The 23,288-nt window shown below is 44.7% G+C and overlaps 1 protein-coding gene across 2 annotated transcripts; it reads left to right on the top strand.

Moving 5' to 3' along the window:
* Positions 1–470: 470 nt before the first annotated feature.
* Positions 471–22,451, top strand: Usp50 (ubiquitin specific peptidase 50). Of its 2 annotated transcripts, none has more exons than XM_034496600.2 (7): positions 471–714; positions 3,080–3,262; positions 3,512–3,707; positions 5,496–5,705; positions 7,479–7,621; positions 12,814–12,946; positions 21,482–22,451. In XM_034496600.2, exons 1-7 carry the CDS (start codon positions 662–664, stop codon positions 21,671–21,673), a joined length of 1,110 nt encoding a protein of 369 aa, XP_034352491.1. In that variant the 5' UTR covers positions 471–661; the 3' UTR covers positions 21,674–22,451. The 2 variants fall into 2 exon arrangements, with proteins under 2 accessions (XP_034352491.1, XP_076785809.1); XM_076929694.1 differs by having other exon boundaries at positions 471–624; positions 21,482–21,815.
* Positions 22,452–23,288: the final 837 nt, after the last annotated feature.

Below are 23,288 nucleotides of genomic sequence, written 5' to 3'. Positions count from 1 at the left end.
CCTTAATAATAATGGACTGAACCTCTGAAACTGTAAGCCAGACCCATTTAAATGTTGTCCTTTTAAGAGTTAACTTGGTCATGGTGTCTGTCCACAGCAGTAAAACTCTTAAGACAGCCTGTGTGCTACAGGTAATGTGTCCATGTCCAACTGTGTCTCCATTCCAAGAGTAAACACTTCTGGTGACCTCACTGTAGTGTGCATTGAATGAGAAAATCTCACTACCTCCTCCACAGGGTAAGAGATGTTCCACTAGGGTTCACGGGAGCCATGTTGCCACACAGGGTCTCCTGATCTACAGGATGAGCATCTCTGTGTGTGCTTGTGTGAGAGAAGCCAAGCAATGGAGGGAGAACAGAGATGTGGGCAAGTCATTCTCAGAAGTTGATCTTTCAGGAGCATCTCAAACAAACAAGAGATGGTATCCCTTGACAACACGTTAGAACCTTGGTATGAAGGGCAACAATTGTGATGCAGGGGAACATCCAAGAAGAACCGGGCCTGAGTCAAGTGAAATCAGTCTGTAGCAACGAAAAGGGAGGGAAGCATTCAAACTGTTCAAAACAAAAACAAGCCAGGGGAACAGTCTTGGAGAAATGAAGTTAAAAGGATCAAAGTTAGCTTGTGAGTAGACGTGAAAACCTGATGTGCTCCCATTAACATGACGTCTCATCGGCCGTTCCCTGCAGATGACTTCGGTGCCTACTACACCCTGTGAGCCTCTCTGCCCTGTGCCTTTATAGATAACCTTAGGAAGTGGGGCGGGCCTACCCAGAGGAGGCAGGGCACCTGTTGCATTTGGGAGGGCCCTGCCAGATTTGACCCATGAAGGACCCCAAAGAGGTAACATACATGCACTTTCTAATCAGTCAGCCTAGGGCCTCCGTGACATCACAGAATAAAAGTGAAAAGACTTGCTCAGTGAGCGCTTTTCAGATGGGCGTAATTGTGAGCAGAGGCACTGAGTGAGGGCATTGTGTCACGGGACCTGGATTTCAGATTCAGGCATGGGAAGAAAGGTCATGAAGGACAAAGGTGGCGAGCGGCCCTACTGAATAGGTTGGCTAAGAGGGAGTTGTGTGGGTCAAGGAGGCCTCCTGGAGCCCACAGTGTCTCTCACCTGTGCATGGTGGGCAGCTGCTCCAATCCCACCCCTCGCCATTAAGGCCATCCTAAATAAGTCATTGTATTCTTTTTAAAAAGATTTCACTTTATGTATATGAGTATTTTGCTGACATGGAAGCACTCCAAAGCACTGCCCTCGGAGGCCAGAAGAGGGCATTAGATCCCCTGAGACTGGAGTTACAGGTTATTGTGAGCTGCCATGTGGTTGTTGGGAAGCAGGCCAGGATCTTCTGAAAGGACAGAAAGTGCTCTTAACTGCTGAGCCATCTCTTCAGGCCCCACTCTGTGTGTGTGTGTGTGTGTGTGTGTGTGTGTGTGTGTGTGTGTGTGTGTGTACATGTGTATATCTGTATGTATATATGTGGTGTATAGCTGTATATACATGTATATATGTGTGTATACATATTATATACATATATAGATGTATATACATGTATATAGATGTGTATACATACTATACATGTATATAGATATGTGTATATGTGTGTATCCATATTATACATAGATTATGTATATATGTATATATACATACACACATAGACATATATATATGTATGAGTATATAAATATATACTTTTTTTTGACACAGCTTTCTCTGTGAGCCTTAGTTATTCTGTTCTAGAACCCACTCTGTATACCAGGCTAGCCTCAGACTCAGAGATTTCCCCCTACCACTGCCTCCTGAGCGCTAGGATCAAAGGTGTGTACTACCAATGCTCGGCTCTGTTGTCTTCTCTTCAAAGATATCATTTACTATGTGATCTAAGTACCTTGCATGGTACTGCATGGCCCTCACAGCAACCTTGCCAGGAAGGCCGTAGTTTTCCCTGTTTTGCTAGGGGATCAGGTGCTCGACACCAAGCCCAGTGCCTCACACATGTTAAGCACACTTCCATGCTCATTGTTTCTGTGTTATAAATGAGCAGACATAAGAACCCAGATCATAAGTATATATAACTACTTATTAGCATAGCAATGCTTTTTCTTTCCTTTCCTCTATGTATGTGCATGTATGCACACATGTGTATCCATATATACATATCTGTGCCCTTAATATATGAATGTAAATGTTCCTACTATGTGTATGTATCATGTTCTCAATATGGTACCTATAGAGTTATAGTCATTCTCAGTATATGCTATAATTCCATATAACACAGTGGACAGATGAGGTAGGTAAATATCTTAATTTCTTCACATCACTGTGTACATCCCCTTGGTATACTACTGTGGGCAAATGACTTACATAAACCAGTTATTCCATCTGTAAATGGGATTTTAGAAGGACTGTTTATACCCAGGAGAACTGTTGCAAATGTTTAATGGGAAAATGTATATTAAAGGCTTAACATAGTCAGACTAAGTACGAAATGTCAATGGATGTTACTGCTAAAACAGGAAAGCCTTTAGGTTTTAACAGTTGAGTTTGGATGTTAACCAAGCCACCCTAAGACCTGGAAGGCTGGTCCACTCTATCTCTTTACTCTCTTTTTAGAAAGAAACTTTTATTTATGTCAGACACTTGTTCAGAGTTCTGGGCCTAAGTTAAAATCCTTCTGTCCTTGGTAGAGAGTGTGTTTGAGAGAATCTTTCCTAGCCGGTCATAGCAGTACACACCATTAACCCCAGCACTCAGGAGGCAGAGGCAGGGGGAATCTCCCTGAGTTCAAGCCCAGCCTGGTCAGCATAGCCAGTACAGAGTCAGCCAGGGATCCATGGGGAGACCCTACCACAAAACAAAAGGAGCAAAACCCTTCTTGCTAGGCTGGTGGCCTCTAACTTTAGTGACTGAGATGTGAAACAAGAGAACTGTCAGTTCGGAGACAGCCTAGGTTACCAGACCTTGCCTCCCAGCCACAAAAGAACGCTTTTATTTCTGAGGTTTCGGGCCTGGGTGGGCCCTCGCACTCACCCTCTCTCCTGGAAACACTCTCCTTCCATGTGGCCCACACAGTGCGGAGTGTGCAGACTATGACTCCCTTCCGGAGTCTGAGACCCAGCCACACTTCCAGGGCGTGACGGGACTGCGGAACCTGGGCAACACCTGCTACATGAACGCCATCCTGCAATGCCTCTGCAGCGTATCTCCACTGGTGGAGTACTTCCTGTCCGGAAAGTACATCACAGCTCTTCAGAAGTAAGAGGAGTTCTTCCCTGAGTCTGCCCCACCCCAGCTCCCCCAGGTGAGGTGAGGAAAGGACCCGCGGGAGTCCTTGTGAAGGGCTACTAGCCCAGGCACTGCAGGTCCCCAGAACACATCGAGGGTGAAGCGAGCCGGGTGGACGGGGCTCTGGCGCAGTGGCATGGACCGATCGCGTGCCCGGAGACTGGGACTTTTCATTAAATCAGCGGGGAATATTTGCCCTTTGCCCTCTCTTCTTCTCAGGGACTGCAGCGAGGTTACCACCGCCTTTGCCTACCTGATGACAGACATGTGGCTTGGGGACTCAGACTGTGTCTCACCAGAGATATTTCTGTCGGCTGTTGGCAGCCTTTACCCAGCTTTTCTGAAAAAGACACAGCAAGATGCGCAGGAGTTCCTGATTTACGTCCTCAATGAGCTTCATGAAGCTTTGAAAAAGGTAAGAACAGCCCTGAGCTAGGAGATGTGCTCCGTTATCAGAAACGCCTTCGTGTGTGTGTGTGTGTGTGTGTGTGTGTGTGTGTGTGTGTGTGTGTGTGTGTACACATGTATTCAGTCTTCATGGCCTGCTCTGTACTGAGTAGGACACGGCCCTGGTCCTGGGGGTCCTGAGGAAAATGTCTAGGTTAGGATAATTGTTGTTTATTGGTTAATTTGCTTGTTTTACTTAAAATTTTTTCAAAAGTTTTATTGTATATGCATGTATGTCTATGTACCACTTGCTTGCCAGGTTCCCACGGAGGCCAGAAGAGGGTGTCAGATGCCCTGGAACTGGAGTTAACAGACAATTGTGAGCCACCATCCGTATGGGTGTTGGGAATTGGACCCAGGTCCTCTGGAAAAACAGCCAGTGTTTGTTTTTGTTTGTTTTTTCAAGATAGGGTTTCTCTGTGTAGCTCTGACTGTCCTAGAACTCACTCTGTAGACCAGGCTGGCCTCCAACTCAGAAATCCACCTGCCTCTGCCTCCTGAGTGCTGGGATTAAAGGTGTGAGCCACTATTGCCCAGTGCAGCCAATGCTCTTAACCACTGAACCATCTGTCTAGCTCCTAAAATTATTTTTTATATTTACTTTTATTTTTTTCTAAAATTGAGTGTTACTGTGGAGCCCAATCAGGTCTATTACTCAGAATCTTTCTACCTCAGCCCTGCTCTATGTGCAGATATTTTATATTTTATATTTTATATATTATGTTATATGTTATATTATACAATATGTTATATATTATATATTAATTATATATTATAGATGTCTGAATACTCATGTCCCAGTCTTCCTTGATACCCAAGAGCACAAAAGTACTCCAGATTTGCTCAGACATTCAGAGGATAATAGCCCAAATGGTTCAAGGAAATCAAACAGCCCAAAAAAGGAAAAAGGAATCCCCCAAGCCAACAGGAAGGCAAAAAAGCCCAGGTCCAATTGACCAGGAGAAATTCAACCAAGCGTCCAAACCCTTGTTTCTCTTTCCTAAATACAAAGGAGCTCATGCTGGCTGAAGCTTGAGATCAAAGTCCTCTCAGGAAAGCAGCTCAAGGCCAACCTGCTTCCAAGTGCCTGCCTCGCTTGCCAAATTGTTACCAATGCTTTCTAAGGGCCAAAGCCTGAGCCCAAAGCTTTAACAATCTAGGACAGTGAGAGGCAGGGAAGACACAGGGGATCTCTCCAGCTTGCCCACACTGGGAAGAACCCATAAGAGGCTCCGTGATCCCCAAGTCAACTTTGGGGTACTGACATGAGGTTTAGATTTAAATAGGTGGCTGCCTGTACACATAACTAAGAGTCCTGTTCAAAGGCAGTGCCTCCATCACTGAACCATCATTGTACTGGTGCCTATCTTTCTTGACAAGTTGCTACAACTGTGTTTAATCTCCTCCTGGGAGACAGGCTCTTGCACCACCCACACCAAGCTTCGTTCGGCCACGAGAGCAGCAATTCCAATTTCTCGAGGACCGTTGTTTTCTGATAGCCAAAGGGGGGGGCACAAGTGTCTCTCCGTGAAGTATCTCATCTCTTGCCAGGACAATTATGGTCATTCTTCAGATTCATCCCAAAAGGGAAATAGCTCTGCATCACCAGATGTCACACATGGCTTATGCTGCCAACACCTTAGTGTTCCATCTGACTCCAAACTACGTGTTTTCTGGTCCACGTATCATTTTAATAGAAAAAGCTGCTGTTCTGTTTTACGTGGTCTTTATAAGAGGGATTTGCCCTTTTACACAGCACTGCCGAAGAAGAGCGAATGAGAAGAGAACAGTCCAAAGCTGCTGCAGGAAGGTGCCGGCCCGCGAGACCTCAATCATCACCCGGCTGTTTGAAGGACAGCTCAGTTACAGCATCACATGTTTAAAGTGTGAGAACTGCACCTACAAGAATGAAGTGTTCACCATCCTTTCCCTCCCTATCCCATCTGGATATGAATGCTCACTCCAGGTAGGGAGTCCCCAGCTTCTGACTACATTTTCTTGTTTTTGGGTTTTCATGCTGTGTCATTCGGGATAGCTTGGGACACTGGGCTCAAAGCAATCCTGCCTGAGTCTCTCAGGTACTGGGATTACAGTTACAGCTGCTATTTCCTACAATTTTAACTAGCAGAGAGATTTTTTGTTTGTTTGTTTTTTAAGATAGGGTTTCTCTGTGTAGCCCTGGCTGTCCTGGAACTCACTCTGTAGACCAGGCTGGCCTCGAACTCAGAAATCCGCCTGCCTCTGCCTCCCAAGTACTGGGATTAAAGGGGTGTGCCACCACCGCCCGGCTGCAGAGGGCTGTTTTATGCCTTAAAGCTATAAATAAAGGTAGCCCATGAATGAACAGCATTTTTGAAAAAGCAACCTGTGGTTTTAGTTACTGTGAATGTAATTGTATTTCTAAATGTACTCAAAGCAAAACCCCACTTAATATTATAAATATGGGTGAGGTTTAATCAGTCTCTTGAGATGGGCAGTTTGTGATTTCTTATGACAATATCATGGCTCCCCACTCCACTTCCACCCCTATAGTTTAATGCTAAAGCTAGTTATAGTAGACCCTTTTTAAAAAGATTTATTTTTATTACAAAGTGTATGCTTGTTTGCCTGCATGTGTATCCGTGTACCAAGTGCGTGCTCGGTGCCCGAGAAGGCCACTAGAGGGCATCAGACTCCCTGGAATTGTGAGCCACCATGTGGGTTCCAAACCTGGATCCTCTGCAAGAGCAGCGCCAGTGCTCTTAACTGGTTGGCCTTCTCTCCAGCCCCTAAGACTCTCATACAGTCTGAACGGAAGCTGTGTACTGTGTGGAGACAGAGGAATCTGTAGCTTAGTTTGCCTCTCTGATTTTTTTTACCACGGTGCTCAGAGCGATCTGTAAGGGAGGGGGGGGGGAGGGGGGGGGATGGTGTTGACATTCGGGACATTCGGGAATCAGGAAACACTTTCCTTGCACAATTATACAATTATACAAATTTGTCTTGTTCTTTTGAGATTGTGAAGGCACATCTGTTGATGATAGCGTTTATATGTATAGCTGAGGAACGGAGAACCCTGTTAGGTTTTTGTTTTGCTTTCCATTTGATCAAAAGGCTAAATAAAGGTTACTGGAAAGAATGACAAGTTCTGGACTGAGGCACTGACAGGTTGAGTGGAAACAGTTTGTACTCTCCTCCTCTAAGCCAAGAAGGAGGACCCGGCTGTCGGCATCATCTTCCTGGGTATGGGCTTTAATCCATCTACCATAAAGTGTCACTCAAAACCATGAGATATGGTCATTTTAAGGCCCCCCTGTTGAGTCAGGTGGTACATAATTATAAAAGAGCTGTTCGATTAAAGTCTGTGTTATTCCCTGGCAGGCCTGGAACTTGGTATGCAGACCAAACTAGCCTTAGACTGGACAAGCTCATCCTGCCTCTGGATTAGAGGTGTGAGCCACCAGCCTCAGCTCAACAAACAAAAACCGTTGCTAAGCAGATTTTATAGGACTCGGGGCCTCGGGTGGTGATGGAGTGGAGCCCCTAGGTTTGTTCCTTAGAAAATCTCCCAGAAGCACATCCAAAGTTTTATGGTTTTGTTTGTGTGTTTGAAAGACGGGTCTCCTTGTATTACACAGGCTGGTCTCAAACCAATGATTCTCCTGCCTCCACCTCCAACACGCAAACACCACTGATTTTTGCTTTTTCTTCTAATGTCAGCAAGGATCCCAGGACACCAAATGTTCTTTCTCCCCGGCAGGACTGTCTCCAGTGTTTTTTCCAACAAGACACACTGACCTGGAACAACCAAATCTATTGTTCCTTTTGTGAAATCAAGCAAGAAGCCACCGTAAGGACCACTATTTCCAAGGCACCAAAAATCATCGTTTTTCACTTGAAAAGGTATGTGGATTTTGAAATCTTGTGGGCAGATGGTTTTTGACAGTTTTATTGAGACATGATTCACATGATAACAGTTTATCCATTTAATATGTAGCTTGTCCTAAAGTCAGCAGCAAAATAAGTGCTTAGTTGCAAGGCCTCCTGGGTTTGGTCCTCAGCGTCAAGTAAGCGAGAAAGATTCCAAACCAGTTTAATGGATTAAATTTTGATTTAATAGCTAATTTCTTTCAAATTTTGTAGTTAAATATGCAACAGCTGGGCGGTGGTGGCGCACACCTTTAATCCCAGCACTTGGGAGGCAGAGGCAGGCAGATTTCTGAGTTTGAGGCCAGCCTGGTCTACAAAGTGAGTTCCAGGACAGCCAGGACTACACAGAGAAACCCTGTCTCGAAAAAACAACAAAAAAAAATGCAACATAAAATTTATCATTCTGATCATTTCAAGGGTGTAGCCATTTGTATTAATTACCTTTAACAATGTTCAAGCCAATCACCACAATTTCCAGAACATTTTAATGCCCCAAAGAGAAACCCTGTACCAGTCAAGCAACACCTCCACATTCTTCTTCTCCCTCATTCCTACCTCCCTAGTGTCCTTTCTGTCTCTGTAGATTTACCAGTTCTTGCGCTAGAGTGGCTGTGCCGGCTACTTTTATGTCAGCTTCACACAATCTAGAGTCATCTGAAAGGAGGGAGCCTCAATTGAGAAGTCCCCTGCATAAGATTGTTCTACAGGCGAGCCTGCAGAACATTTTCTTAATTAGAGATTGATGGGGGAGGACCCAGTGCATTGTGGGTGGTGCCACTTCTGGGATGGTGATCTAGGGTTCCATTAGAAGGCAGGCGGAACAAGCCAGAAAGCAGCACCCTCTATGACCTCTGCATCAGCTCCTGCCTCCAGGTTCCTGCCCTGTTTGATTGTGTTCCTGCCTGTTTTCCTTCAGTGATGAACTGTGGTGTGGAAGGGTGAGCTAAGTAAGCCCTTTCCTCCCTGAGTTGCTTTGGTGATGTTTATCTCAGTAATAGTAACTTATTGTGTGGTACCAGGATAGTGGAGAATGCTGTGACAGACTGGATTATGCTGTGCTGGGGGAAGACTGAGAAAGGACTTTGGAACTTTGGGTTAGAAAAGCCAATGAGTGTTGCAAGCTCAGTGGGTTGTTCTGTAGGATCTAGGAAGATAAGAACGTTGAGAGCAATGAGGACAATGGAGGCCTGGCTTGTGAAATTCCAAAGGGGAGGTTGAGACATTTTACAGACTATCGGAGTTGTTTCGTATTTGCTGTTTTGAATTAAGACTCGGTGGTTCAGGTCAGCTGGGACTGAAGAATCAGCTGTGATTAACAAGTCAGCAGCACTGGAGTGGAACCTATGTTTACTGGAACAATTGATGATGGTTGTCTGGAAGAAACTAATTAATTGTAAATGAAGTGAAATTAAACTAATTAATTGTAAATGAAATCAAATTCATTGTAAATGAATTATCCTTAATATAAATATAAAGGAAGAATTAATCTGTTGGCTGAATTTCACTTTAGGCTATTCCCCAATAATTATATAAAGAATCTAAGATTTACTTGAAAACTGCACCACAATGGTAAGAACTTTTTACACAAATTTGAGACGGGAGATTCTTGGTATAAGCATTACAGTGCCATGTCCTGATTCAAACACGATGTGAGGGCAGAGGAATCAGCATTTGAATAACAGAAGGGTAAACTTTACACAGTGTATCACACAGTATGCCTACAATTAATAATGATTAAAAAGAGAGCAGTGTCACTGGGGTGAAATCTGAGAAGTGTTTCCACAAAGTTAGCACACAGAAGCAGCGCTCCATAGGGAGCCAAGGTCGTACCTTGTACTGGCAGATGAACTAGGTTACGTGTTAAGAGTCTTCTAGGTGGTCCTGGTTTTGAAGGCATGAATGGCTCGTGGTGAGCAGCTGAGGTTTGGCACTGTGAGAGGCCAGGAGAGGCCGCTGGTGAAGGTGCAGCTTCAGTAGCAATTGAAGCCCAAGGGCTGAAGGGGTCTTGGTGAGAAGTCTGTAATATGTTTTATATTATAATATTAATGAGATGCTGGGAGCAGCAGGACAGGAAAGGTCGTGTTTAATAAGTTGATTGTAAGTTTGCCAGGGACCAGTTGTGTCTATTAGTTTTATGTCAACTTGACACAAGCTAGAGTCGTCTGAAAGGAAGGGACGTCAATTGAGAGAATGCCTCCATAACATCAGGCTGTAAGCACGCCTGTAGGGCATTTTCCTAATCAGCGATTGATGGGAGGGCCTGGCCCGTTGTGGGTGGTGCTGTTCCTGGACTGGTGGTCCTGGATTCCTTGAGAAGTGGGCTGAGCAAGCCATGAGGAGCAAGCCAGTAAGCAGCACCCTTTCACATGTGCACTTTGGTGCACAATCCTTTCAACCCAGGTTCTGTGAGTGCATTTATTAGTTTTAGCTTTGCATTTATTAAGATATGTTTATATAATGGCTAGTGTTACCATGACCATAGCAACTCTTATAAAGAAAAAGCATTTAATTGGGGCTAGCTTACAGTTTCAGAGATTTAGTTCATTATCTTCATGGTGGGAAACAATGGCAGCGTGCAAGCAGACAGGGAGCTGAGAGTTCTACGTCTTGATCCACAGCAGCAGAAGTGAATGCTAAACCAGGCCTGGCTTGAGTATCTGAGACCTCAAAGCTCGCTGTCACAATGACGCACTTCCTCCAACAGGGCCACACTTCCTAATAGTGTCACTCTCTATGTTCGAGTATTCAAACGCATGCGTCTGTGGGGGCCGTTCCTGTTCAGCTGGAGAGATGGCTCAGCAGTTAAGAGCACACTTGCTACTCTTGTGTACAGGGCTGGGTTTTAGTTCCATGGCAGCTCACAACCATCTGTAACTCCAGTGCCAGGGGATCCAAGGCCCTCTTCTGGCCTCTGCAAGCACTAGGCAGTCATGTGGTATACACACGTAGGAGGGCAAAACACTTACGTTTGTAAAACTTTAAAATAAACAAATCTCTTAAAAGGATATATTTACCCATATAAAATGTATTCTTTTGTCTATGAAATTGTACAGATGGATACAATCATTTCTACTGCAATGCATAGATCACACCTGTCACCCCAGAAAGTTCTCTGATGGTTCTTTACCATTATCCTCTCTGTTTGCCATAATCCCCTAGGAGTTACCTAAAGAAAACTATGCGGATGCCTATGTGTGGGTGTGTGTACATGTATATGGCCAAAGCCTGATATCTATGTCCCACCCAGTCACTTCTACATATCGTTGTAAAAGGAATTAATCATTGTAGCTAGCCCATATCAAAGACACACAGCCCAGGTAGTTTGTTTACAGGCTGTGAGCCTAGCTTGGGCAGGTTCTGAGCTGTTCTAACTTACATTCCAGCCCTATGTCCCTTGTTACTTGTTTCTCCTGGTCACATGCTCATGGTCCATCTTCTCTCATGGCGGCTTCCTCCTCTCTTCTGCGCCCTTTATTCTCTCTGTCTCTGTCTCCACCCCACCCCCACCCCCTACCCAGTCCCCTCTTCTCCCAAACAGGTAACTGAAAACCTGCCTACCTTCCTCTACTGTCCAATCACAGGCTTTAGTCTCTCATAGACCAGTTAACGTGGGGAGCAAAGTTACACAGCATCATTTATAGGATCATGAGGATTTCTTTGTCAGAAAGCAACCAGATCTTGAGAGCCAGTGTTTAGCATGTGGATACATAGCAGTACCAGAACAACCCCACATGTAGTAGCAGCGTTTCTGGCTTGAGCCCCCTTATGGTGAGGTTACAGGTGGGCTACATACCTACAGATCATTGGCGTGGGTGCTGGGTCTGAATTCAGCTCCTCATGCTTGCATGGCAGGCACTCTTCCTGAGACCCACCCCCACATCCTCCCCAGGGATTTACTAATTTGTTTTCCATCTCTATGGTCTTACCTTTCCTAGAACACCCTACAACATGCTGGTTTTAGCCTGTTGAGACTGGCTCCTTTCACTTAGGTACAATGCCTGTGAGGTGGCTTGTGTATGTATGTGGTAGGCCCCTGTCATTGTTGTGTTTTTGGTTTTGTTTTGTAAAGATTATTATGTATACAGTGTTCTGCTTGCATGTACACCTGCATGCCAGAAGAGGGCGCCAGATCTCATTACAGATGGTTGTGAGCCACCATGTGGTTTCTGAGAATTGAACTCAGGACCTCTGGAAAGCAGCCCCACTGTGTTTTAATCCTTTTGTGCATGTGCAGCTACTTCTCCATTAGTTAGCTGGTGGACACTGGCCTTGTTTTCAGTCTGAGCAATTGTGGATAAAGTTTTGCTGTATTGTATAGCATGATCATGTAGTCTAGAAAACGCTTCATGTTTCTGGGGATGACTCCTGCCTAAGAAGCCTGGTCACAGGGTTTTACTTAGGGTTTTATTGCTGTGAAGAGACACCATGACCATGACAATTCTTATAAAGAAAAAACATTTAATTGGGGCAGGCTTACAGTTCAGAGGTCTAGTCCATTATCATCATGGCAGGAACCATGGCAGTGTAGAGGCAGACATGGTGCTGAAAGGTAACTGAAAGTTCTAAGTCTGGATCCACAGGCAGCGGGCATAGAGAGCGACACTGGGCCTGGCTTGCGCATCTGAAACCTCAAAGCCCATCCCCAGTGACACACTTCCTTCAACAAGGCCACATCTCCTAACAGTGCCATTCCCTATGAGCCTATGACCACACAGGGCATCCCCTTAGAACATGATTTTTTAAAAGGTTCTGAATGATTCTGATAAGAGCCTAGGGGGATAGAAAAGGGAGAGAGAAAGAAGGGAAGGGAAAGGCAGGGGGAAGGGGGAGAAGCCAGGGAGGGGGCCATGTGGAAAGAAAGAAGTGAGGGTGATTTGACTCCACCCTCGGTGGCCTCAGATGCTCTGTCTCCCCCAGGCAGGCTGGCCTTGCTCTCTCCACATTAGAATGCTGAGGTCGGCATTCGCTCTCACTGACATACTTTGATGAGGCCGATGGGTCTGGCATTTGTAAATATATTTAGATGAGGAAGTAATTTACATACCAGATACATCTCAGAAATTAGCCTTAACTGTACACGGAATGTGTTTAGGCATGCAGACCTCCCTCACACGAGGCTTACAGACAGACATCTTTTGGATTTCATGCATTTGTTGTCTCTCCAGGTTTGACATTCAGGGTACAGTAAAGAAGAAGCTGAGGACAGACATCCATTACCCACTGACCAACCTGGACCTCACTCCTTATATCTATCCAGTTTTCCGGAAACATCCCAAGTACAACCTGTGCGCAGTGGTGGTGAGTTCAGTGCTAATGCTTTAAAACTGAAAGGAGAGAATACTCATTGTCTGCCCCGCCTCTGCCTGGCGGCTGCTGTACAACCTAATGTCTTGGTCACGTGCACTGCCAGAGGTCATGTCCGTGGTAATTACGTGTCTTGTGTCACTGTGAACACTTTGTAGCCAGCACCCCCACACTAGGTACCAACAGTTCCAAGACTCCGTGCCTGGCCAAAGCCTGTCCTGGAGCATCCCAGGGCTCCTTTGGCTTTAACTCAGCTATGACTCAAACTGAATCCTAGCAAACAATGTGGTATGATTCAGATGCATCCTGCAGAACCTCCCACGAGAGCCACCTGAGCAGCAAGCCATTCTCTGGGGTTTGGGATCATGGTATGAGCTGTTGTGTCCAAGGGTGGGGTTTCTTCTAGAGTGTAACCCTCTGACATGCTGCTGTTGACTCTGCCCGTTCACCTTATTGCTTAGTAATATATTAAAAAATGGAGTCAGGTGTGGTGGTGTATTCCACCAGCATTCGGGAGGCAGAGGCAGGCAGACAGATCTCTTGAGTTCAAGGGCAGCCTGGCCTACATAGTTTATTCCAGAACAACAAGGGCTACATAGTGAGGCCCTGTCTCAGAAATACTGAAGAGGGGTTCATTAGTCATTAGTCTTCCATGCTCCCTGGCGCAGAACCACCCTGTGCTTTTACAAGGCTTGCCTAGCTCCCCTGTAGGCCCTGTCTTCTTTACACCATTCTAACTAATGGGAGTTTCAAAGAGATCTTAGTTTTTAACTTTTCATTATAACTGTTTCTGACTGAGAAAAAAAATCTTAACAGAAAAAATGGAGCTTATATTTGTAATGTAACTGTGTGTTATGAAAGATGCACACTTATGCAAGAATCACTCCAAGTATCTAAAAAAAACCCTATTATTTATAGGTCTAAGTTATTAGTCAGTCGAGGCACTGAAAGTTAGCTGTGAAAGAAGCAGACATTTAGAGCTTGTGGAATATCACTGATGCATCAGGAGATCAGAACTAAACATCTTTTAAATTATAGTGCATGGTGGTAGTAAAAAGGTGACTGGAACCTGGCTCCATTAGCCATGGAGCACAAGACAGCCAGAGCATCAGGACCTGGTAGATATGGAAGACTCCTGGTCCCATTCCAGACCTCCTGACCTATAGTACACACTTCAGCTGCTGGGTGACACACTGATTGATTAACTCATTTAGACCAGAGGGGAAGAGCCCTCTAGTGTGTGTGAGCCCTGGAAGAGGGTAGACTTCATTTTCTTTCTTTCTTTTTTTCCTCCTTTTTTTCTTTCTTTCTTTCTTTCTTTCTTTTTTTTTCTTTTTTTTTTTTGTTTTCGAGACAGGGTTTCTCTGTGTAGCCCTGGCTGTCCTGGAACTCACTCTGTAGACCAGGCTGGCTTCGAACTCAGAAATCCACCTGCCTCTGCCTCCCAAGTGCTGGGATTAAAGGCGTGTGACACCACTGCCCAGCTTTTGACTTGCGTTTTTAATTGGGGTTTCTTTTCTTTTAAAATATTTATTTATACAAGTACACTGCCACTGTCTTCAGACACACCAGAAGAGGGCATCAGACCCCATTACAGATGGTTGTGAGCCACCATGTGGTTGCTGGGAATTGAACTCAGGACCTCTGGAAGAGCAGTCAGTGATCTTAACTGCTGAGCCATCTCTCCATCCTCTCAATTGGTGTATCTTGCTCTTGAGTTTTCACACACACACACACACACACACACACACACACACACACACACACACACCTGGGATTGATGTTGGTGTACGGTGAAAGAGAAGGATCTACTTTCATTCTTCTTCATGCAGCTGTCAGTTTCCCCCAAAGCATTTGTTGAAGATGCTGTCTTTTGAAGATGCTGTCTTTTCACCAGTCTGTAATATATATATATATATATATATATATATATATATATATATATATATATATATATATGTTTATAATATATATATATAATATATATATATGGTTTGCAAATATTTTCTTGCACACTGTGGTTTTCCCTCCACTCTTTCATTTTCTTTACTATGCCATTCCATCTATCTATTTATTTTGCTGCCTGTAGTTTTGATCATATACAAAACAGCTATTGCCTAGAACAATGCTGTGACCCTTTGCCCTCATGTTTTCTTTGAGAAGGTGTGTTCGTGGGGACAGGTATGTGTGTTCATGGTGCATGCGCATGTCTGTAGTTGTGAGTGGAGCTCAATAAAGTCCACCGTATGTATGGGCCATACTTTTGTCATCTGCCGTGAGTGACGGCTGCCTAGGTGAAACCCATGTCTGTACTATTTTTGGTTTCATGAGGTCCCATTTGCCTTCTCTCCTGAGCTGCTAAGTCTTGCCATGAAGTTCTCGCAGACTCCTTCCTTTTCCTGTAGGAGCTTTAGTGTTTTGGGTTTTATGTCACAGTCTTTGATCTGTCTGGGGTTGATGTTGGTGCACAGTGAAAGAGAAGGATCTACCTTCATTCTTCTTTGTGCAGCTGTCAGTTTCCCCCCGAAACATTTGTTGAAGATGCTGTCTTTTCTCCAGTCTGTACTTTTGGCATCTTTGTCAAAAAGTAGGTAGCTGAAGAGACTGCTCAGAGGAGCTTGCTGTTCCTCTGGAGGGACCCACGTTTGATACCCAGCACTTACATGGCAGCTTACAACCATTAGTTACTCTAGTTCCAGAGGGACCCAACTCCCTCTTTGGTTCTGAGTATCAGCCATGTACATGGTACAGACTAACACGTAGGTAACATACACGCATAAAGTAAAAATGTATCAATCTCAAACACAAAACATGCATGTGCATGGACTAACACTCGGCTCTTTCAGTCTGTTCTACTGATCACACATCTATCCTTGTGCCACCACCATGTTGTCTGGTTACTGTGGTGCATGGACTAACACTCGGCTCTTTCAGTCTGTTCTACTGATCACACATCTATCCTTGTGCCACCACCATGTTGTCTGGTTACTGTGGCTCTGTAGTGCAACTTTTACAGACCACTCATACATTCCCATTCACATTTAATCATTTAGTACTGACTGATAAACAGGACCATACAACTCTATGCTGTTGATTCTGCAGATCTGCTCTCATTCTATGCAACAAAACACCTCCCACACAGGACTCACAAACACAGACTGCTCCAAACTCACCAGCACTATCCATTCCACCGCTAACAAAAGCACATCCCAGCTCCAGCCTGTTGGAATTGCCAGAGGCTGAGGTGAACTTATTCTCACCCTTCTATGCCTAAGTGCTGTCTGGAGAAAGTGTCCCTTGACTCTGGACTTCTCTTATCAGGAACATTCATTCCTCTCCTCAGACTAGATCTGAAGTTCTCAACTTCCACTGGTTGATTTTCGGTCACTAAGTCACAGCTATTTTGTAGTTGGTACCAATATATGACATCTGATGACAGTCCACTACTCAGAAACCTTCACAGAATGATTTTATATTTCTGAATAAGATTCAATAGCATCTTCTGGTCCTAAGCTTGGTGCTGCCCCTGACGAAAGGAGGGTAATGCTGCCTCTGCATCTGTGAGGAGTGGCAGGTGCTCACATGAAGCAGTGTCAGGGAGGGGTGACCCAAACGATGCATTGCTACCTGTGTGAATCTTCTTAGTCCCCATGTGCCTGGCCTCTGAGGAAAGGCTCTTCTTCCCCCAGTACTTGAAGGCGTTCTCTATTCCCCTCCGTGTCACAACATCTGTATTGGCCAGTCAATAAGGCTGAGTGGGAGGCAGTCCGCTGGGCTGCTTGGTTTGTGATGTAGCTACTTACTGAGTCAGGGTGAGGTTTCTCTAGCACACTGCATTCAGACAACAGGTTCCTTATCCAGACGGCTCCTGGCCACAGCACCCCGAAGAAATGGCAGGAAGATGATGGAAACTGGTTTCCAAAGCCGGGCTACTTGGGAAGTGTCAGTCAGGTTCGTTGTATAGTTCAGCTGCGAGCCTGTCACTTTCCATCAGCCAAGTTTACCATAAACCACATCAAGGCTGATGGAGTGTTCAACCTTTCTCACTGCAGAAGGAAGATTTCTCACTGCCTGCAGGCGGGTGACAGCTATCTTTTACACTGTTTATGGAGTGGGCAGTCTGTCACTCTTACCCTATATATAGTAGATTCACTGCCATGGAACTTTGGGAGCGGGAGTGGGGTGTCTTGTTTATTCCACTGTGCTGGTGCCCCACATCTCTGGGTCTTAGTTTTTCTCCTGCTGATTTCCAGGGTTCTCAGTAACTTATGAAGCTCTACACTTGTTGCTTGGTTCTTTGTGGAGGTGCTGGGAAGTACTGGTGCTTTGCTTAAATCACCTTGTAGAAAGTCTTTTGTCTTTTGGGACAGGGTTCCTCTTTGTAGCCCTGGATGTCCTGGAACTCATTTTGTAGACCAGGCTGGCCTTGAACTCAAGAGATTCACCTGTCTCTGCCTCTCAAGTGCTGGGACAAAAGGTGTGTGCCAATGTTGACAGGCTGAAAGTCTTTGTTTTTAAATGAGAAATTGGTGCCTGAGGTTGTAGCCGTTGATAGAGCGCTTGCCCAGGACACACACTGCTCTGGCTTCAATCTCCAGCGCCATGAACTGCCACTGGTTGTACATGCCTGTAAGGGAAGTGTTCAGCACTCAGGAGGCACAGGCAGGAGCAGGTCAAGGTTATCTTCACCTGGGTAAGCTTGATGCTAGCCTGGGCTACATTAGACCTTGTCTCCAAACAATGTTTTTGAAGTAAAACAGGAAAACACATGAAATCTGAGTATACAATTTGGCAAATTGTCCAGTGAGCGCATCCATGCAATAAGAATGGCTCAGACAATTTCATCAGTGTGTAACTATCCGAATATTCTTCTTTGAGTGCAGAAACCAGACTTCTAATGGGATAACTCTGATTTTGATTTATGCAAATGAGCCCTGCAGTAGGTACCAGAGCATTAGGATCTGGTCCTTTTGCTCAAAATTCTGAAACTGTTATCCACACTGCCACACATATGATGGTTAGTTCTCCCATGGATAGGCTTTCACTGTGTGAAGACACCATTACCTACTCACGTATTCTACTCGAGTGCTTTGGCCCATGCTGTGGTGGTTCTCAGATGTTGGCAAGATGGACACAGCCTTTTGGAGTCTATTTCTAGGAGTTGGGGGTTCTGGCGGGAGGGCATGCAAACATTAGTAAACTCAGCCTGGTGGCATTTCAAAGCAGTTGTTCCAGTTCACTTCTCAGCAGCAGCAAGGGAAACTGGTTGCCTAAGTGCCTACTGTACTCTGTAGCTTTCCACTGGGCTGCTCTAGTTGCCCTCATAGTGGGACAGCACTTGAACTGAAGTTTGTCCTCCACCTTCCACAATGGGATGGCCTTGAATTTGCTTCCTGGGTGCTGGGATTTCAGGTGTGTACTATTGTGCCCTACTGAGGTGGTGTGTGTGTGTGTGTGTGTGTGTGTGTGTGTGTGTGTGTGTGTGTGTGAAAACAAGCCAAGTCTTTTGCCTGTTTTGTCACCTGTGTTTTCTTATTGCAATTAATACAGGTCTGCGGTTGTAACACTCAGGGATACACTGCTTGCCTGGCATGTGCGCATGCCTAGGTTCAAGCTTAGTATCTGGCAAAAACTAAGTCTTAATGCATTATAGCTATTTATTTACCTAACACGTGAGGACTCTCATCTTGAGACAGGGATACATGCCCATTGACCTGACCAAAGGACCTCACAGAAGTCGCCATCTCTAAAGGTTCTACCACCTCACTTTGGGGACAAGGTCTACATATGTCAGTCTGGGTGGCACTGTTCCAAAACATACTAATGTGTGTGTACTCAACAATTACCTTCATTCAATTTTTGGCTGTTTGTAAACTATCGTTTTGTCTTTCAGACATTAGAGTGTGTGTCAAGTTCACTTGGGTGTGTACAGCTCAGTGGGTTTTGGTGTATAGAATTGTTCACAATCATCACAGTTATGTCTTAGGATATTTTCAGTATTCCTAAAAGAGTCTTTCCTACTCATTTCTTCTCTCCACCAGACCTTAGCAACCACCAATGGACTTCCTGTTTCTATGGGTTTGCCATTTTTAGGCACGACCCACAAGTGGAAACATAAAACCACTTATCTTGGGTTTTTGAGACAGCATGTTGCTACGTAGCTGTGGTTAGCCTGGAACTCACTATGTAGAGCAGGCTGGCCTTGAGTCTTTTTGTCTTAAAGGAGTAAGTTGTGTGTGTGTGTGTGTGTGTGTGTGTGTGTGTGTGTGTTTCCTCAGCATGCTTCTAAAGGTTTCCCTATATTGGAGCTCGATCTTTTGTTCCCTTTTGTTGCTAATAACATTCTACTGTGTAAACAACACACTTCAGTCACTGAGAGGTACTTGGGATGGCTCTACTTTAAGACTTATCAGGGGTGCACAGGGGTTGGTGTGGAAATAAGTTTGATTTCTCTGGGGCATATACCTATTAGAGAATTGCTTAGACACATGGTAACTGTATACTTAACTCTTGAAAAGTTGTCAACTTGATTTCCAATGTGACAGTGACATTTGGTTTTACCAATGTAATAAGGTCCCAGTTTGCTCACATTCTCCACACTTGTTATTACCCAGCTCTTATGACAAAAGTAAAAATTTTATTTATTTATTTTACGGATTTATTTATAGAGTTTCTTATAGCCCAGGCAAGTCTTGAACCATATCCCGAATACTGTCCTGTGCCACCATACCTGGATTTCTTGTGGTTTTGAGTAGAAGTTCCTTTATCACCTATCACATTGAACATTTTCCATATGCTTTGTCTCTAGTTGTTTTTTTGTTTGGTTAGTTGGTTTTTTCTTTCTCAGGTAGTTTTTTCCCCTAGCTCAGTCCAGCCACCAACTCACAATCTTCTGCCTCAGCCTCCTATGCTGAGATTTCAGGCACCAAGCCTAGTGCTAAAGGTTTTACACTTGAAAGGTTATTTACTCACGCATGTGTATGGATGGATGGAAGCACACATGGCAGTGAACATAACTTATGGAGCTCAGAGGACAACCTGCAGGAATTAGTTCTCCTCCCTCTGTGGGTTCCAGATACCCAACTCAGGTTATCAGGCTGGCAAGTGCCTTAGCCTGTCCTTCCACTGAGGTGAGCAAACCTCAATCCAGCATGTTTTCTGGAACCTAAGCCCTGCTTTCTAGAGCCCTTGTGTGACTTTACAGTTTGAGTGCTCTGTTCCCACTCACCACATCCTCCTCTTTAGTCTGCTTCCTCCATTTTGATCCATGATAGGCAGAGGCAAGATGGAGACTAAGGCAACATGAGGGGGCATCCCTTGTGCTGCAGTGCATAAGATATCCGATAAAGGCTGAAATGGGGCTGGAAGGGGCTGCTCAGTGCTTAAGATCACTTGTTGCTCTTGCAGAGGACCTGGGTTTGGTTCCCAGCACCCACAGGATAGCTTACAACCACTCCAGTTCCAGGGAACCAGAAACTCTCGTTTGGCCTCCACATGCACCAGCATACACATGGTGTACATACATACACTTGGGAAATACACATATTAATAAAAAAGCTGGATGCTTTCTTTTTGAGACAGGGTCTAAGCTTTGAACTTCTGGCAGTCCTCCTGCCTCAACCTTTCTAAGGCCTAGGATTAGAGGTATGGCTTAGGACAAGTCTTTCTTCCTGCTGTTAACAGATGCAGAGTTAGGGCTTGACAAGGTGGAAGGGTTCTGAAGGTTATCATCTGATGTTCTTTCTTTTGTATGATGGGTCAGCAGGCTTTTTAAAAAACAGCTAGAAAATACTTTAGGCCTGGGAGATCAGGGTTTTTGTGCTAGCTCTTCAGTTTTCCTGCTGCAGCACTGAGCCACTGAAGCACAACCACTCGGACCTCCAGTTCCAGGGCAATCCAATGCTTCTTTCAGGCCTCCCGGGTACTGGGGCATGCATGTGGTACACAAGCTTATTTGTTTATTTTATTTATACAAGTACACTGTAGCTGTGTTCAGACACACCAGAAGAGGGCATCAGATCTCATTAGATCTCATTACAGATCCAATGGTTGTGAGCCACCATGTGGTTGCTGAGAATTAAACTCAGGTCCTCTGGAAGAACAGTCAGTGCTCTTAACTGCTAAGCTATCTCTCCAGCCTCCTCTTTAATTTTTTTTTAAAGTCAGTCAGTGGTGGCACATGCCTTTAATCCCAGCACTTGGGAGGCAGAGGCAGGTGGATTTCTGAGTTTGAGGCCAGCCTGGTCTACAGAGTGTAGTTCCAGGACAGCCAAGGCTACACAGTGAAACCCTGTCTTAAAAAACAAAACAAAAAAAAATTAAAGCTTATATATAGTCTGATTTCCTATCTAATTCTATTAGTCAATGAATACGATGTATAAGCAGTTCAAAGTTAGACTGTATGCAAGACTTGAGAAAATTATTTCCTCAGTATAAGACACTTTACAATGGTTTTTGGCCTTGTCATTTTTATCCCATCAGTGAGAGCATTCACATGTGGAAACCATGCTTACATCCTTTCTTCCCTAGAACCACTTTGGAGATCTGGATGGTGGCCACTACATTGCCTTCTGCAAGAACTCAGTAACTCAGGCCTGGTATAGTTTTGATGACACCAGAGTCAGTGAGATTCCAGATACTTCTGTTCAAACAGCTACAGCATATCTTCTGTTCTATAGCTGCCAGCCTTTTTCTATACCAACACAGAAACGCAAGAGCTAGGACAGTACTCCTGATCACTGCAAGCAAGCTATCAGAAAAATGGCCATGAATATGCTTATTAAATCCTTACCACCTACTTACATCGCTAAGGTTTGTACGTCTCACAGCCAGCCTCTATAAAACAAGTCTGCAGCACAGAAGACAGCCCTGCTCACTAAGGGCAGCATCATACATACTAAGTTATTTCCCCCCAAATTTTATACTTATTTTGTACCTGTGTGTATGTGGAAGTCAGAGGGTAACTTGTGGGAGTTAGTTCTCTTTTCCACCATGTGGGTCCTGGGGATTGATCTCAGCTCGTCAGCATTCGTGGAAGACATTTTTACCCACTGAACCATCTCTCCTGCTCAACACAAATAATTTTTGTTTACACATGTGACTAAACAAAACAAAACAAAACAAAACAACACAGAACAGAACAAACCCCTCTGGCAGTGTTTCTTCAGCACACATGAGGTCTTGAGTCTTGATTGCTATCACAGAGAAAAAAAAATTAGGTGCAAATGGCTCTGAGTGTAAGAATGTGAGCTGTTGGGCTGGAAGAGAAGGCTCATCAGAGGTTATGATCCCTTGCACTTCACAGAGGACCAGGATTCAGCTCTCAGCACCCATATGATGGTACACATATGCACAGGCAAAACACCAATACATATAAATTTAAGTTTTAAATGCAAAACATGTAGCCAGGCAGTGGTGGTACATGCTTTTAGTCTCAGCACTCAGGAGGCAGAGGCAGGCGATCGCCAGGCAGAGTTCCAACACCAAGAAGCCCTATCTCAAAAAACAAAAACAAAACAAAACAATCCCATACAAATAAACAAAAAAAAAAAAAGACCTGAAAGATTTACACAGTAATTTAGGGAGCCCATCCTTTCAAGTTACTAAGTTTATGAGGACTTGAAACCCTAACTCTAACCTCCCCCACTAAGCTAAATAACCACTTCCTAAGACTTTGTTTAGAAGAGGCTCCAAGGCGATAGGAGCTATTGCACTGCCCTCGGCTGCCTGACAGCATGGAAGCTGAGGCCAGTGCTGAGGACAGCACACTTTAGACACAGGCTTTGATGGAATCAAGCTGGAAGTGACCTGAAAGCCTGCACTTGAGGACCAGTTCTTATGGTATCCCAAGCTGCCAAGGGAGAAAGCAATCAACAGTCCTGTCAGCTGTGACACATATGAACCACAGTGAACAGCATGGAAGATATCCCAACAGGTACAACAGCAGCACTTACGTCTTGGGGACAATCAACAGCTGTCTAACTGGACTTAAACCGTTCAACAGGAGGGAATCCCATGCCTGATAAACAGACTGTAAATCTAGTCAACTACCCACAGCTTGGGGGGGGAGGGGGTGTGACAGACCCTAGACTACTACTGCCAGCACAATTCCCAACTTTATCCTAAGTATCTATCATCATGTGTGTAGCTCCCAACCCTTTACCAAAGAAGCTTTTTGCAGCAGATGGAGGCTATCACCTTGATTAGTAAGGCCATTACTAATCAAGATGCAGATAACTGGCTATGTGGTGCTTGGCTCTGAATGATACATCTACAACACAACCACTACATCTCCAGCTCAGGGGACATCTTGGAAGAGGGGCCATGAAGACAGTCT

This window comes from Arvicanthis niloticus, chromosome 2 (genome assembly GCF_011762505.2).
Source record: "Arvicanthis niloticus isolate mArvNil1 chromosome 2, mArvNil1.pat.X, whole genome shotgun sequence".
NCBI classification, from domain to species: domain Eukaryota; kingdom Metazoa; phylum Chordata; class Mammalia; order Rodentia; family Muridae; genus Arvicanthis; species Arvicanthis niloticus.
The sequence above is the reverse complement of the archived record's forward strand: the minus strand, read 5'-3'. Positions and strand labels throughout refer to the sequence as shown.

What these genes read in the sequence shown, in the direction of transcription:
- Usp50 (XM_034496600.2), top strand. Translation starts at nt 662, where the DNA reads ATGACGTCTCATCGGCCGTTCCCTGCAGATGACTTCGGTGCCTACTAC. An exon ending in TTCGGTGCCTACTACACCCT is followed by an intron (nt 715 to 3,079) that starts GTGAGCCTCTCT and finishes TGGCCCACACAG; the next exon opens with TGCGGAGTGTGCAGACTATG. An exon ending in TTCATGAAGCTTTGAAAAAG is followed by an intron (nt 3,708 to 5,495) that starts GTAAGAACAGCC and finishes CCTTTTACACAG; the next exon opens with CACTGCCGAAGAAGAGCGAA.